At 32.4% G+C, this 15,971-nt stretch overlaps 2 protein-coding genes across 2 annotated transcripts in view; one reads left to right on the forward strand and one right to left on the reverse strand.

Moving 5' to 3' along the window:
* Positions 1-10,187, reverse strand: part of LOC110093550 (2,3-dimethylmalate lyase) — a 13,392-nt gene extending 3,205 nt beyond the window's left edge. The window contains exons 1-4 of the mRNA XM_020818471.2: positions 9,848-10,187; positions 9,097-9,308; positions 7,010-7,291; positions 2,871-2,993 (exon numbers count right to left, since the gene is read on the reverse strand). Of these exons, the coding sequence (XP_020674130.1) occupies positions 2,871-2,993; positions 7,010-7,291; positions 9,097-9,308; positions 9,848-10,010 (780 nt within the window). The 5' untranslated portion in view covers positions 10,011-10,187. The remainder of the gene's footprint in view (positions 1-2,870; positions 2,994-7,009; positions 7,292-9,096; positions 9,309-9,847) is intronic.
* A 1,869-nt stretch (positions 10,188-12,056) lies between these two features.
* On the forward strand, positions 12,057-14,447 carry LOC110093508 (zinc finger MYM-type protein 1-like). Its single transcript, XM_020818416.2, has one exon. The coding sequence runs from the start codon at positions 12,075-12,077 to the stop codon at positions 14,445-14,447; it is 2,373 nt and encodes a 790-aa protein (XP_020674075.2). The 5' UTR covers positions 12,057-12,074.
* The last annotated feature ends 1,524 nt before the right edge of the window (positions 14,448-15,971 follow it).

Raw genomic sequence — 15,971 nt, forward strand, 5'->3', positions numbered from 1 at the left:
ATTGATGACTAGCCTTAATCGAAAGTTCTCTCTCGTGATCGGGAGGGGTAATTAACTATAGGGGCTTGCGCCTATAGGGAACCAGAACTCAGATCATAAAGTCCTCACAAAATGAGGGCGAAATCTCTGGGTAGTGTCTTATCTACAAACCCATCTGCCTTCCAAAATTTACCTCGGAACTTAGTTCGTTAAAACTCTCTCGCCGAAAAAAAAAAAGCGAGCGGAGGCCGAGGCCGAATTTTCGGAGCCCACAATATTTTTATCTTTTCTTGATGAATTTATCATTGACGAGATCTTTTAATTCACATAACTACATTATAATTTCTAGATCTGGTAGCTCTTGTGTGGACTTATGATAAAGAGTAAATTTTAGATTTTAAATTAAAATTTTCAAAATGTTCTATAGATTCATTTGGTTTTTAGAAGACAATAGATAGAAATGTAGATAATACATAAAACATTATGGATATTTAAAATAATAAAAGAATTTTGTCATATTTAAACAAGAAAGTTAATATGCTCAATGATATATTTTATTTGATTAAAATTATTTAAGAAAAATTAGGATTAATTTTATAGAATATATATAAAGCGAGGACTATTTGAGGTATGCATTTAAATTTAAAAAATTATAGTAAGATCGCATGCTGTTATAGGTATTAAAACAAACAAGGTGGTGTATGAGTGAAAAAATATACAATTTCTGAACTTGAGTTAAGTTTTCATTTTTCTGAATAGAAATGATTTTGTTTTTCCTAAATATAATGTATCAATTATTATTGATACTTACTCAGCTAATTCCTATTATAAATTTATTTATAATTTATCTTTGTTATAGATGATTGGTCGTGTTGAAATACAAGACATGAATTTATTCAATTATTTATCAAATATCATATAAGACTCATCATATAAAGATATGGAATGATGGAAAGAAAGCAAATGAAATTATTTATGTAAAAACAATTGCATGTCCATGTTGATTAATGCAGCATACTTCCTTATAGTACTGATTGAGATGCAATATATCTGTGTGCGTAAATTTGAAAAGGTCTTGGAAAAGGATGTACCTTAAATGTACAATTTAGATGACTTCTATAATGGTTGTATTATATAAAAGATGAAAAAGATAAAATTTGGTATGATTATATATACAAAGAAAAAGTTTAAAACTCTTGCATAGTTATAATTGAATATAATGAATTTCCGAATGATTTATGATGATTTATTTTAACTAGCATATAAATTGGTTTCTGAATCTTCGTTATGTTCCTGTAATTTAGAAATATGATATATCCATTGAGTGATGATAACTCATAATTATGGCAAATAATACTTTAAGGATAAGTTATTAAAAACTAAATGAGTGGACTAAGAGAATCTATTTATCAAAGACATGGAAATACAAGATAAAGATATTTATCTCAAATTTGTTATATTTTTTATCTAAAAAGAATTATTTATGATTTAATGGCTCTTTCAATATATTTGAAGTTTGTACGACCAATCATGTTGATATTAGTAGACGCTGTTGAGAATTGACAAGTCAAAGGAATTTGATTTTGATTTTACATTAATTAAATTCAAAATGATTATCAAATATTGATGAGGACATCGGAGATCAACGACTACGATTTTTTTTTTAGTTATTTATTTATATGTTTTTGTACTAGTTTATTTTATATTGTTGTTTTTCCATTTATACCCTTATGGGTGGTCGTGTAGTGTTGTAGCCCGAAGGGCATTTTAGTCTTTGTTATTTTTCTTTTCATGAGGCCTATTTATAGGCTAGCTTTTACAAGTGCAAACTTTCTTAAGCAAGTCATTTTCGCATGAATTGTATCACATCAGATATGTTCCAAATTTCAAAATAATTATCAGCCTGACCAGCAACTTGTAGCCATATAAAAAATAGTTGCTCTAATTTAAGTTTATAAGATAATAACAAATAGATCGCAAAATTTAACACTCAGTTCACTACTTGTAAAATTCCATCATTTGGTTTCCCCTCCAAAATCTTTTCTAATACTTAAAACGTTTTTGAAGGACCAAATTGTAGTTGTGTGATATTAGAAAATTAGTCCTAATATTGCCTACCCAAAATTTGTGACAATATGACGCAATTTATACTCATGAAAAAACTTTAACTTTTTGTTTTCATTTGTTCTACATGTGTTCAAGTATGACTGTAGCAAGCCCTTGTAAAACTCCGCTATGAGGTTTGTCTAGACATACTAATAATTCTCTGCCACAAGTTATAAAACCAAAACAAATTAGTATTAACTCGAAAATTCTAGATTCACCTCCATTCAGAGGCAGCTATTACAAAGAAGTACTAAAACATCTTCATCCGAGGCTGAAGAATGCGTTTGTCTCATTCAGCAACTGAGGGGATTGACCTCCACAATGGTAAATGTGCTAATTTTTTTGGAGTGATGATATTCCGCCACACGTTTACAATTACTACAGGTATTGCTTAGGTTCATTTTGAGATCACTTGAAATTTTAATTTATTTTCAAATAAATAAATTAAGTTGTTGATAAAACATATTTTTTAAAGTCATTTTTTATGATTATATAATGTATCATATTTTGTAGCAAGTTTAATTGCTCAGGAATCTGAAACTGCTTCAGGAAATTCTACAAACTATTTTAGAGGAAGAAGAGGAACGAAATCCATAACTATAAATTAACTAGAAAATACAGTACTATAGGATATCTATATATATATACATTTATATTTGAAGTTTATTATTTAAAAAGACGAAGAAAAACAGCAAAACCACAACTTAAGTATTTGATATTGATTTAAATTTTTTTAAATCAAATCAGCATACACAACACTTAAACTTAGATGTAAAAGGACACACCTCCATGGCTCGGATAGATACCCCAATCAGGGAAAGCGGATACACCACAAGCTTATATCCTATCTCCTGGAGTTCGGCTGGGCTCAATATTGGTGTTTTTCCTCCACCCTCAAGCATGTTGGCCTAAAATGCAAAACAAAAGAATATTTGAAGTAAAGAATACAGCACATAGTCATTTACATCGAAAGAACCTCCCAAGCAAACAATAGAGAACAAACAGCTCTAATGATATAAAAAATAAGAGGACAAGTTTCATGCTGTCCCCCCATGTTAACTGTTGATTGATTAAACAAACAATAATAATGAGAATACAATAATCACTATAGCAATTTTACAAAAATCGAGTTTGTAACAGTGTTTATCTTCTATATAAAAAAAATAAATTAATTGCATAATAATTTGAAAATTGATTGGAGTAATAGTGACCTTGAGAAGAGGAAAATGGTATACAATGGATTTTTATCTTTGCTTGTCATGCCTATGGAAATGGACAACTTTGCTGGAGATAAAACTTTTTTTCTCCAACTAAGATAATCTGCACCAGTGGAAAACCGACACCCACATCAAATAAATCCTACTCGAGTTGATGTATCGAATGAGGGAAATCTTGTGACTATCAAATTATATATATATCATTATCCATCGAGCTGTATAGGCAAAAACCGTTATTTTTCATAGATAATCATATGTATAATTCTATCTACTCTTCTAATGGTTTGCTTGCATAGATTATAAAGGCCTATGACCGTTTTGTCCTACGGGATAGTGCGATTATACTTTTTGCATCCTACCCTCGCTAGCAGTATCCTTTCGGAGACCCACATTAGGTTTGCTCTATGAATTTCTTTTCTCCATTCATTTCAATTTAGTAATTGATGTTAATAATGAAATCTTTTTGTCAGAAATTCCAAAACAAGTTAACTTTAATGTGAGAACCGGTTCAACCGATTCAATTGAACCGGTTTCTATCCAATAGAAGAAGGGAAAACCGTGCGAACTGAGAGCAGCACGCAACCTGGAGCAGGCCAAACGCTTGCGTGGACGAATCTAGATGTCTCGATTCACGGTTTTGAGCGAAGGATCACATTCGTAGAAGTAAATTAACCAATACTTACGTGAGAAATAGCATTCCATTCGTTCCTGGAGAAAGAAAAATGCGAGAAAGAGAGAGTTCCGTTGTGAGGAACGGCTGAGAAGAAAGAAGGTTCGTTGATTTTTTTCCCATTTTCTATGTAAATCCTTTCATATTATCTCTTCTAACGATGAGGGATGTTTAATTAGAGGCAAAAGAAGAGATTGAAAATGGAAGGAAGAAATTTGAAAAGAAAGAAGAAAGAATTTGAGAATTTTTCTTCTGAAGTTTCTTTTATTCTCTGATAGTGGAATAAAGAGTAAGTGAACCATTAATTAAGTTCGATTTAGATAAAGAATTTATATTCTCATTTTCTAATTGAAGAATTGTAGGAAGAATCCAATTATAGTAAGCTTTGGTTTGACAGTGAAGGAAGGGGTTTTGCAAGCAAGGAAGGAAATTTTTGATGAGATAATTGTTTTTCAAATAAAAAATCTTGTGATGAATGATAACTATTTTATGTTATGATTAATGATGTACAATTAAAGAAAAATACTCTTTGGAAATGTTTGGAGTAAATTAGATTATCGTAAGAAGAATAGGAATCCTTGATGTTGCTTTGAAAATCTATTTGACTACTTCAAGAAGTTTTATATTAATTAAGATCTTATTAATATTATTTGAACAATGGAAGATCTTCATAATTGAATTAAAACGAGTGTTGAAAAATCCATAGCAAAGCTTGAGGTTTTGAAGGAATCAAAGCTCAGAAATATTCAAAGTGGGTAATTACATTTGTTTATAATTTCATTATTGTATTTCTATTTTCATTTTGAAAGAAATATTTTATATAATTGTTTTGCTTATTTTGAAGCAATTATGAATATATGATGGTAAAATATGCATAGATTATCATGGGAAAATATGTAAGGATATAAGAATATGTGAAAAATATGTGAAAGAGATATATATATTGATTTAAGACACATGTAAAGAACATAAAACATGAAGTTGTATATATATATATATATATATATATAATACAAGTAAAGAATGAGAAAAGAAAATGATATAAATTATAAATTATAATTAAAAGCATAAATGAATAAATGAGAATAAAATATGCATGCAAAATACAAGAGTCACCCCCAAATGGTACTGGCTGGGGAAGCAATGTACCCGTGCACATTAAATGAAAATGAAAATGGTTTAATCTTTATTAGTACATTTAGGTGGTGCTCCTGTACAACATGAATTGGAAAAGGAATAAATGCTAAATTTTATGAAATGCATTGTATATGAAATGCAAATGAAATGTATAAATGAATGAATTAATAAAATGAAAAAAGAAGATGCATATACTAAATGTTGTATGATTGTTTATGTAAGTTTTAATATTGTATATGAAATGAGAAAAAAAGAATATGCATTTTATTTGTACATGTTTAATTGCTATACATATAGAAAGATTACTCACTGTGTAAACTCAACCTATCCAACTAATATTTTCAGATAAGTCTCTAAAGAATTAGAAATGACTGAAAGGGAGTAATACATCTACAGAAGACAACATACAAATGCAAACAGGTAATGTTAAGTATATAAAAGATTTGATGAGTAAAATTGATAGAAAATTTGTGATAGTGGCTCTTCAGTGTATAGCAATTTTGCAGTTGATTTTTTAAAAATTAAATGCAATGTTACAACCGTCCGTCCTTTTTGTTCCCACCTCATTAATTCAAGCATCCAGGCCAGGTCGTGACATTAAACTTTCCATTTTCCTTTTTATGCCTTTCAAATTGATTCTATCTATCCATTTATTGATTCCTCTTCCGCTCTTTGTCGTAAATACATGAATCGATTGAATTTCTACAATGTTGTGTCTGGTTTCCTCTATGAATCTCTTCAGTGGAATCATTCTCACTCAATCTAAATCATTTTACCACACATTACTCGTATCATTAACTTCAATTTCAAAACTTTCTTATTGTACAACACTGGATCTAAAATCAATTAACTTAAGATATCTTTATTTATGCTCTCTGCAAACCCTTCACATCAAAATCATCATGAGAAAAAAGACCCAATTTCAATATGATATCATGAAAATGGCATGACTATCAATGGCCAAAATGAAAATGGCATGAACATGATTTCCTAGTTCTGGCCAACACTAACCGTTTTACCCATGTTTCCAAATGTAAAGCATGATAAAAAATAATAAAGTATCTGATTGAAAATTTGGGTCCCAAGGCCCAACCCAAGCCATGCCAAAATAGTCCAATCCTAACAATTGCCCACCGCTACAATAACAGTTGCTTTTATATCATTTACAGTTTCTATATTACTAATATGCAGTTGTTTATATCAATCCCATTTCCTCTCCCATTGGTTGGTTCTCTCATATCACAGTTGCATGCTCATTCAATGTTCTGCAGCTTCATGCCAATTTAAGGTTTTGTTTCATTCGCGCTGGAACTTCCCACTTCTGGATGTAAGCTGGGAAATTCTTCCATGTAAAAGCTTTTCGTTGTCTATCAATGAAACTATACTTTCCAGCTCACATGTTTGGTATTATGAGTGCTGAAATTTTATGATAACCTTGGTATAGGTACACTCTGAATTAACTCAAGAGTTAGAAGTTTTCATGCTCAGTAGTACATAGCAAATTATATAACCCAAAAATACCGTCTTCATCATTTAGCCTTATCCCAAATATTTTGCAGTCAAACATATGAATGCTATCCCGGAAGATCCCAGAAGAGTCGAGGATTTTCCTTTCTATTTACTGCTATTTGTATCTGGAGACGTAGGTCTAAAAACTTAGGTAGATCCTTCATAAAGCTGCCTTAATCGAGTAATTTATTATCCAGAATGAAAAACTTAAAGTTCTAGCACTATCATTCACCCTATATATATATATATATAGAGGGGGGGAGAGAGAGAGAAAGGGAATTATTATTCATCAACAATTGAATTCGAGTTGTACATCACATGCATGGTTAATACCTTCAATTTAACTCCATTTTGACAGAAAACTAGGCCCCTGAAAGAGTGATCAACATACCAATTTTGGGATCGAAGGTGATATCTGGCAGAAAGACTTCATTTCTTCTCTAGAAGCAAGTGCGTCAATGAAAAGGATATCTGCTCCAGCATCACCAAAGGCTCTCGACCTCCACAATGCTTCCTCTAACGATACAGCTTGGCGGGAATCAGTACGTGCGATGATGACCAAATCAGATCCACTTTCATTCCGAGCATCAATTGCTGCTCTTATTCTCATTACTGCCTCTTCCCTCGAAGCCACTTTCCTTCCACGTGTATGTCCACAAGCTTTTGGTGACAACTTGAAAACAATAAAAATATCAATATTTTACCAAAAGAAGTGCATTACTTGTGGCTTGTTTAGCATCAAATATCTTTCCCTTAATAGAAAAATGGTTGGTTGTAGTAATTTATCTTATATTTTCAAGATGATGGTATTGAATCAAGATATTCACAAAAGATCTTGAGAGGTGTTTTCATTAGTCACAACATTTAATAATTCATCAACAAGCTTAAACAGGAACAATGGGCGCTGGATTGGTAGAACAGAACATGTTTGGGTGAGCAAAATCATAGCATTGAAACTAAAATAAGAAACATATTTCCAAAGTGAGTTACTAGAGACGATTGCTGTTAAAGTATTGTAGCAATACTTGCATTATTTCTAACGATTTTTTATGCATGATTATTATTTTTTAAGCTACTTTAGATCTTTAGTAACTATTAATATTATATTCATATATCTGATACTTTTCAATCCACTCAGATGCGTCTTTATTTTTATTCACCTAAATTTCATAATGTATATTAGATAATTATCCGAGAAAAATACATGCTCCTTGAATTTTGATGATAACCTCAACCATTATAGAAGTACAATTTTTTGAAATACAAATGCCATACCAATTGCTCAAATACTATTCTAATAATATTCTTTAAACATATAGTAGTAAAGGTTGGCAATATAAGGGCATACATACAAATCTCAAAATAGACCCCAAACTATTTGTGTGTGGCCATTTTAGCCCCAAAGTATCATGATACCCCAATTTAATCCCACGATTATACAAGATTAATCCAAAATGATCATATGTTGTAATTGTGATATAAAATTGATCTCAATTTAGTTCCTCAATTTTTTAAAAATTGATCTCAATTTAATCCCAATTTGATCATTTTAGATCAATTTTGTATGGTCGAGAGACTAAATTAGAGCAATATTATACTCTGGGACTAAAATGATCATACACAAATAATCATGAGACTATTTTGAAATTTAACCTGCATACAGAAAAATCTTAAAATAGCACAGCCTTGTGCTACATTTGCAGATAGCTTATTTTCATGAATTGAACCTGTGATCTCCGCATCACAATGGAGATAAAAATAACAGCTGTTCCAATCCCACCCTCTAGTAATAAAGTTCATAATAAAGGAAAAAATTAACTGTGCAAACTTAGATTTTTTTTTTGTTATCATAATAATAACTCCTATTAGATGTTATTGAAATGCATAATGCTCACTATCCGAATCTTCTTGGCTGCCTTAGATGATGCCAAAATGGCCTTAATGGGCAATACGTTATTTCTAAGGCGCATGAAACAAGTCAACAAAGAAATTTGTTTTTGCTACAGTTAGAACCATAAATGTATAATTACCATTACATCAAAACTTAATTAACACAAACACTGAATTTTACACAATGTTTATAGCCCATCATCCTTACCTTTCAATCATATAGAATTGTGTTAAATCCAGAAGTAGTGCAAAATAGACTTCCATAGAGTAAACACTTGGTGTACTCAATTGGTATGCATGGGGAGAATTCATGGAATTTAAGCAGTTATGCCATTTACCATATAATTCGTTTCTTGCATAAAAAATTAATTCTCGAGAACCAAATTGAAAAATTAATTCTCAATAAAGTTAATGCACCTGATAAGCCTTGGTCAAGCAACCTAGCCCCATGATATTATCATATAATTCGTTTCTTGCATAAAAAAAAAAATCAATATATATAATCCCCATTTGGTCCGCACTTTTTTTTTTCATCTGCAAAGCAAGTCTAACGATGTTAGTTTTCAGTTAACTAATTTAAGCAGTTACCTGGTCTTCAAGAAGGATCCCTGCAAATCCTGCTCTAATGAAGCCTTTCACAGTTCTCTTGATATTCATATGATTCCCATACCCATTGTCTCCATCTCCAACCACAGGGATCGATACAGCTTGTGTGATCTGATATCCTTGATCAAGCACTTCTCCATAGGAAATAAGCCCCACATCTGGCAAACCTAACCGCGCAGCTGAAACCGCAAATCCTGAAAATAACCAGATATTTTTCTAAGTACAAACATCACCAAAGAAGTGATTATGCAAACTCCACTTATGCTATAGAACAAGAATACAAAGGTAAATTCCAAGTCGACTGCTTATGGTTACAGGTAGATTAGTTTAATACTTGCTATTCTGGACAGGACAACCGATTTTTTTCCTTTAATAAAACTAGCTATGCAATTCTCGCATTACAGCAAAAAAACAAAAAAAGGAAAAAACCATACGCAAATAAGAAGGGCAACTTCATCGAGGACCAAAAATCAATCACATCAGAGATACACCCCCTCGATCAATTTGCATGTAGTTGATCACTACTGCCAATTTACAAAGCCATTTCATTTGCTATTTCAGGATATTACAATAGCCAGTTTTTTGACATATCAGAAAGAAATGAAAACCAATCAAAAGTAAACTGATACCCTTGCATCAAGGTAACATTTTGATAATCGAATTCGACTCTATACCCTGTCTTAGAACAAAGGTATAGAAGAAGCGCCTGTGAGGCCACGGAACAAACACCTACCGCCCATGAAGGCCAACGGGAAGCCGGCCCGTTCTATGAGCTTAGCGCTGAGAGCGTCATGGCAGACGGGACCTTGATGAATCCCAGGTGACTCAAGGAGACGCCGGAGTGCCTTCGCCGGCGTCTCGCCGGCGGCTGCGCTAGCTACGTACCTGCTACCCATTCTTGGGAATCTCCTAGCAGGAACTGGAAGCTTTGCGGGTAAGAATGACAAACGCAGCTGCTATGTTTCCAAATTGAAAGTGGAAGAGTCTGAGTACTGCTTAAGAAGTGAAAACCCCATCGTAAAGAAATCCGAACTTTCAAGGTGAGTGACCCTACGGCGACGAAAGAACTTGGCCTGCAGTGTGGTATATATATATATATATAAGTAGGGGTGTGGATGATAACTGACTCGACCCGAAAATTTAATCCGAATTCAACTCAAAAATTTTTTGTTGAGGTCAACATATTAAATAAATGGGTCGGTTCAGATCTAAATTCTGGACCCATATAGAATTCTGGTTAGATTTAGGCTAACCCGTGAACCCGATGGTGACCCAAAATCGACCCACGTTAAGAGGCTTTAATAAGTCTTTTCGGACTTTACGCGACTCATTCAATGGCATTTTACAAGGGCTATAGTTTTATGGATTTTTGAGGCAGAGTTTTAGGTTTCTCGCTTCCTCAACTCGCAGCCTCGCACCATTTGGAATTTGGATTTCCTCCACAACTCAACTCTCCAGCACCAGCAGTTAGGCTTCCCCGCATTACCCTACACTAGTCGGCCACGGTCTGTAATCAATAAACTCATGACTAACTTTGGTTTCGATTTCAGACCTTCGATTTTGCTTAGTTTCGATTTCTGATATGCTCTTCCTTTTTATCACACTTTAGCCATATGGATTTTGGGATTTTAAAGTAAAGTTGAAATGCATTTGTAGATTAGGGTTTTTTATTTTTGTTGTTTTAGATGTTGAAACAATAAACGAGTTTCATTATTTGTTGTATTTGTGTCATGCACCGTTGCACTCTTGTTGTTTACCATGTTCTTGAGTCTTAACATGTAATATATTGGTCTGTTGTCTGCGGGTCGGGACTCGGGAGATTAGGTGACATCAGTTGTTGACAGTAATCCTATCGAGCATAATGAGCAAGAGCCTATTGATAATGATGTGGAATGTGATAGTGATGAGTATAACAATTTGGATGTGGGTGAAATTAGTGATAATACAATTAGAAATGAAGAAATGAACAAAAAAGAGAGGAGATTGACCTCTATTGTCTCGGGACATTATGAAATGTTGTCACTTGCCAATGATGACAAACAACATTGCAAATGGAAGAAATGTGGGGCAACTTACCTATGCGATAATAAAAATGGTACAGGTAATCTGCGACGTCGCATTCAGAACTGTAAGAAGCAATGTCATGATATTGGTCAGCTTATTCTTCAAAATAACACAATCACTTCTATTTATATGGTTGAAAATAAGTTTAATTATCATGAATTTCATAAAATAAGTAACACAAGCATCATTTGAAATTTAGAATTTATGCAATTTCCCTTTTTTAATTTAAAAAAATTTACAAAAAAAAAAAAAAAAGACTGGTTGGCGGGTCGGGTCCAGGTGCAGAAAGTGGACCTTTATAGTTAAACGGGTCGACCCAACCCGTTTAGCTTCAGGTCAGTTTCGAGTTTGACCTGAACCCCACATGTCAACTCGAATTGACTCCCCTAATTTTAAGAAGGAATATGATGTTTACTTTAAAATAGAAATAGAAGCACAATATTAATTTTTTTTTTTAAATAAGTAAATTAATCAAACAGAATGATGCATTTCATTGAATGTACCAAATTATTTGGTGTATTTAGAATAAGCCAAATAGTTTGACACATTTAAATGATTGTGATATTTTGTTTGGTGCATTCCATTGAATGCATCAAGTTATTTGGCTCATTGTTATAGCATTTTTAGAATTTAGTTCGGCTAACTGGGGTGGATTCGCTAAATGATTTGGTGCATTCTAAAGAATGCATCATTCTGTTCGAATAGTTTATTTCTTTTAAATTTATTTTTATACTCTACATTTTTTTAACTATTTTTTTATACTCTATATTTTTATACTCTACATCTATTCCTAATTTAAATTAATCACCATGCTTATTTTTTCAAATTAAACAGTAGAATATTTGTTTAGTGTTACATCTCTTTTAGACTTTAAAATTACTTTTGTTTAATTTAGCATGGAGAGATATTTCAAGAAAAAAGTAGAAGGAGATGATCAGAAAAAGTTATGTGAAGAAACAAATACACAATTCAAACAATGCCGTGTAGAAATAAATTTTGCAGATATTCCTGCCGATCCTGGATTGAGAAAAAAAATATTTGATTATCATCCTAATGAAAGGGATTGTGTTAGGAGACATTACTTGTTGAAAGGACCGTTCCAACCGCGTGATCATGATTTTCCACGTACACAATTCGGTGATAAAATTCGTCGATTTAATCCTGCATGGTATGATGATCACAAAGCTTGGTTAGAGTACTGTATAACTAAGGATGCAGCGTTCTGTTTGTTTTGTTATTTGTATGGACCTCAACTTGGAGAACAATCAAATGGTGACAGTTTTGATTCAAAGGGTTTTAAAAATTGGAAAAAAAAAGAACGATTGCAGATTCATGTTGGTAATAAGAACAGTTCACATAACATTGCTAGGCGAAAATGTGAAGATTTAATGAATGAAAATAGTGATATAAGATTTGCTTTTGAAAGACCTACAGAACAGAATCGCAAAGATTATCGTACACGATTAAATGCAAGTGTTGATTGTGTACGTTTCCTTTTACAGCAGGGGTTAGCATTCCGTGGGCATGATGAATCAGAGGATTCTGAGAATAAAGGAAATTTTCTTGAACTTCTGAGCTTTCTTGCTAAACACAATGAAGATATAAGTAAAGTTGTTTTGGATAATGCTCCTGGAAATAATAAATTAATTTCTCCTGAAATCCAGAAAGAAATAACAGAAGCTTCTGCAATTGAGGTCTCTAATGTCATAATCAATGAATTGAAAAATGATGTATTCTCAATTTTACTAGATGAAGCACGAGATATATCAGTCAAAGAACAAGTTGTCGTTGCTTTACGTTATGTTGATTTGCGAGGATGTATCATTGAGCATTTTATTTGGATTGTTCATGTAGGCGATACAACAGCTCCAACACTAAAATTGGCCATTGAAGCTTTATTTGCAAAGTATGGTTTGAGTGTGGCTCAACTTCGAGGACAAGGGTATGATGGAGCAAGCAATATGCGGGGTGAGTTTAATGGATTGAAGACTTTGATCATGAAAGAAAATTGTTCAGCTTATTATGTCCATTGCTTTGCACACCAACTCCAGTTAGCATTAGTTGCAGTCGCAAAAAATCATGTTCAAGTTGCTTCTTTCTTTAATATTGTAACAAGCCTGTTAAATATTATTGGTAGTTCATGCAAAAGAAGAGATATGCTAAGAGGAAAACATTATGACAAAATAATTGAGCAACTAGAAAGTGGAGGAGCTACAACAGGTCGCGGTTTAAATCAAGAAATTGCAGTTCAAAGACCAGGAGACACTCGTTGGGGTTCTCATTATAATTCACTTATCATCTTAATTCTACTGTTTGGGTCTATATTGGAGGTTCTTGAGATATTGATACATGAGGGATCTAGTAGTGAACAAAGAGGCGAAGCGTATTCTTTACTTGAATCTATGCAAACTTTTGAATTTATTTTCAATTTGCATATGATGAAGCTCATATTAGGAGTTACAAATGAGTTATCTCAAGTACTGCAAAGAAAGGATCAAGATATTATAAATGCTATGACTTTGGTTAAAGTTTCCAAACAAAGACTTCAAAATATGAGAAATGATGGTTGGGATAATTTGTTTAAAGAAGTTGGATTATTTTGTGAGAAGAATAACATAAATGTTCCAAACATGATTGACACATTTGTGATGCAAGGAAGATCAAGGCGTCGTACGGAAAGTATAACAAATAAACATCATTATCAAATCGAATTATTTTACACTGTTATAGATATGCAACTTCAAGAACTCAACAACAGGTTTGATGAAATTAACACAGAATTACTTATGTGTGTGGCATGTTTAAATCCATATCAGTCATTTTCAGCATTTGATAAAGAACGATTGATTCGTCTTGCAAAATTTTATCCGTTAGATTTTTCAGAAATGGATCTCATCATATTAGACAATCAAATTGAAAGTTTTATTATTGATGTGAGATCGAATGATGCATTTATGAATTTAAAAGGACTTGGAGAACTTGCTCAGAAAATGGTGGAGACCAGAAAGAATGATATTTTTCCTTTGGTGTTCTTACTTATAAAACTTGCTTTAATATTGCCAATTGCTACCGCAACAGTTGAACGGGCATTTTCTGCAATGAACATTATAAAGAATCGTTTACGCAATCGTATGGGAGACTCTTGGATGAATGATTGTTTACTTACTTATATTGAAAAGGATATATTTAATAATGTTGACAACGACTTGATTGTACAACGATTTCAAAAAATGAAGACTAGGCAGGAAGAAATTATAGATGATAGATAAGAAGAATCTCAAGATTTTCTGTTCTCAATTGTAAGTTTTTTTTTTTTGCTTTAAAAAAAAATTTAAAACCGCCTATGCCGGTCCCAAGCCCGGATGAAAAAGGTTGAGGATTTTTTTTACTTCAATGATTTGTGCCCCCACAAGAAAAAAATCCTGGCTCCGCCCCTGGTTAGAACCCACCTTGGCTTGAGCTTGTAGCCACCTTCACGTTGTATATGTGCTTTCTTAATTATAAGTGGCTCTGCAGTCTCTATTATAGCTTGAAACTGAGCTTTCAAGTGATAGGTTGTCGAATTAGTAAAAATAAAAAAAATGCTTAATTTAACATCTTCTGAATGTTCGTATTAACAGTATTAACATTCTCAATTGGTGGGAAGTGACAACTTGTATTGTTTCTTTATCTAACTCCTTGAGATGACCCTTCTATTCTTTTTCTGAACAAAGACATCAGACATATGATGTAACATTTATATATGGGGATCTACATTTTATGAGTGTTCATGTTTATATATTCATATAATTTAGTTTTACTTAAAATAATGATGTAACGCAGCTCTTTTTGATCTGTTGGTTGGGTGCTTTGATTACTTATTTATATAATTGTAATTATATAAATAAGTAATTAATAAAGATGATGAATTTTTATGATTATAAGAAAGTCAACATAAATTCAAATCAAGAAAATGATTATTAATATATAAATTGAACATTTGGTTAATTGATGTATCTTCTTATTATAAAGTGATCATGAGGTGATGCTTGGTGATTGATTAGATGATGGCAACTCTTCAGTTGGTGGGGAGGAAACTAATGAGAATGATTTGAATTCTCTGGACTGTTGTGGCTTGATGGCAACCATTGGTGGTGCTTCCTCTTCTTCTGATTGGTGGCATTTGAGTGAGATGCGAAATTATGTTCGTCCATTTTCCGTCTTCATCTGTGTGGTATTTTGTTTGCTTCCTTTTTTGGATGGTCCTTAACTAGCTTCTGGGTGGTTCCTGACAATGATTGAGCTTGGCTAGCTTTTGCCTTCTTCATTGTTTGTTGCCTTTTTTTTTTTAATGTTTGTAGCACTGTAATTTTTGCTTTGGTCTTTTTTGGTCTTACTTGTATCCTTCTTTTTTTAATGGAATTTTATCCCTTTTGATTAAAAAAAGAAAAAAATGGCTGCAATAATATTGAGCTTATTTATTGAGATTTTAATCAACATATAAAATGTAAGGCTATCTATAATAATTGTACAGAAGATCACCATATGCGAGAAAAACTTTGCAGCTTTTCAAACGAGCTTCTATATATTAGCGTGGTTTATTGTTTCATTATTTAGGCTGACACTTCATAGTATGCTCATTATGGCTATTCCATAAAATAATTTTTGTTTGCTCATTTTAACATAATTTTATGTGAAATTATTATCCCGATAGGCAATCTCAAGAAATGCTTATTCATTATTCTATGGCATTGAATATTGGTAAGTTGCAAAAAGTAATTTTATGTAACATGATTTTTTTTTATATCCATTTA

This window comes from Dendrobium catenatum, unplaced genomic scaffold (assembly GCF_001605985.2).
Source record: "Dendrobium catenatum unplaced genomic scaffold, ASM160598v2 fragScaff_scaffold_333, whole genome shotgun sequence".
Taxonomy (NCBI): Eukaryota; Viridiplantae; Streptophyta; class Magnoliopsida; order Asparagales; family Orchidaceae; genus Dendrobium; species Dendrobium catenatum.

Coding starts and splice junctions, on each gene's coding strand:
- LOC110093508 (XM_020818416.2), top strand. CDS start 12,075: ATGGAGAGATATTTCAAGAAAAAAGTAGAAGGAGATGATCAGAAAAAG.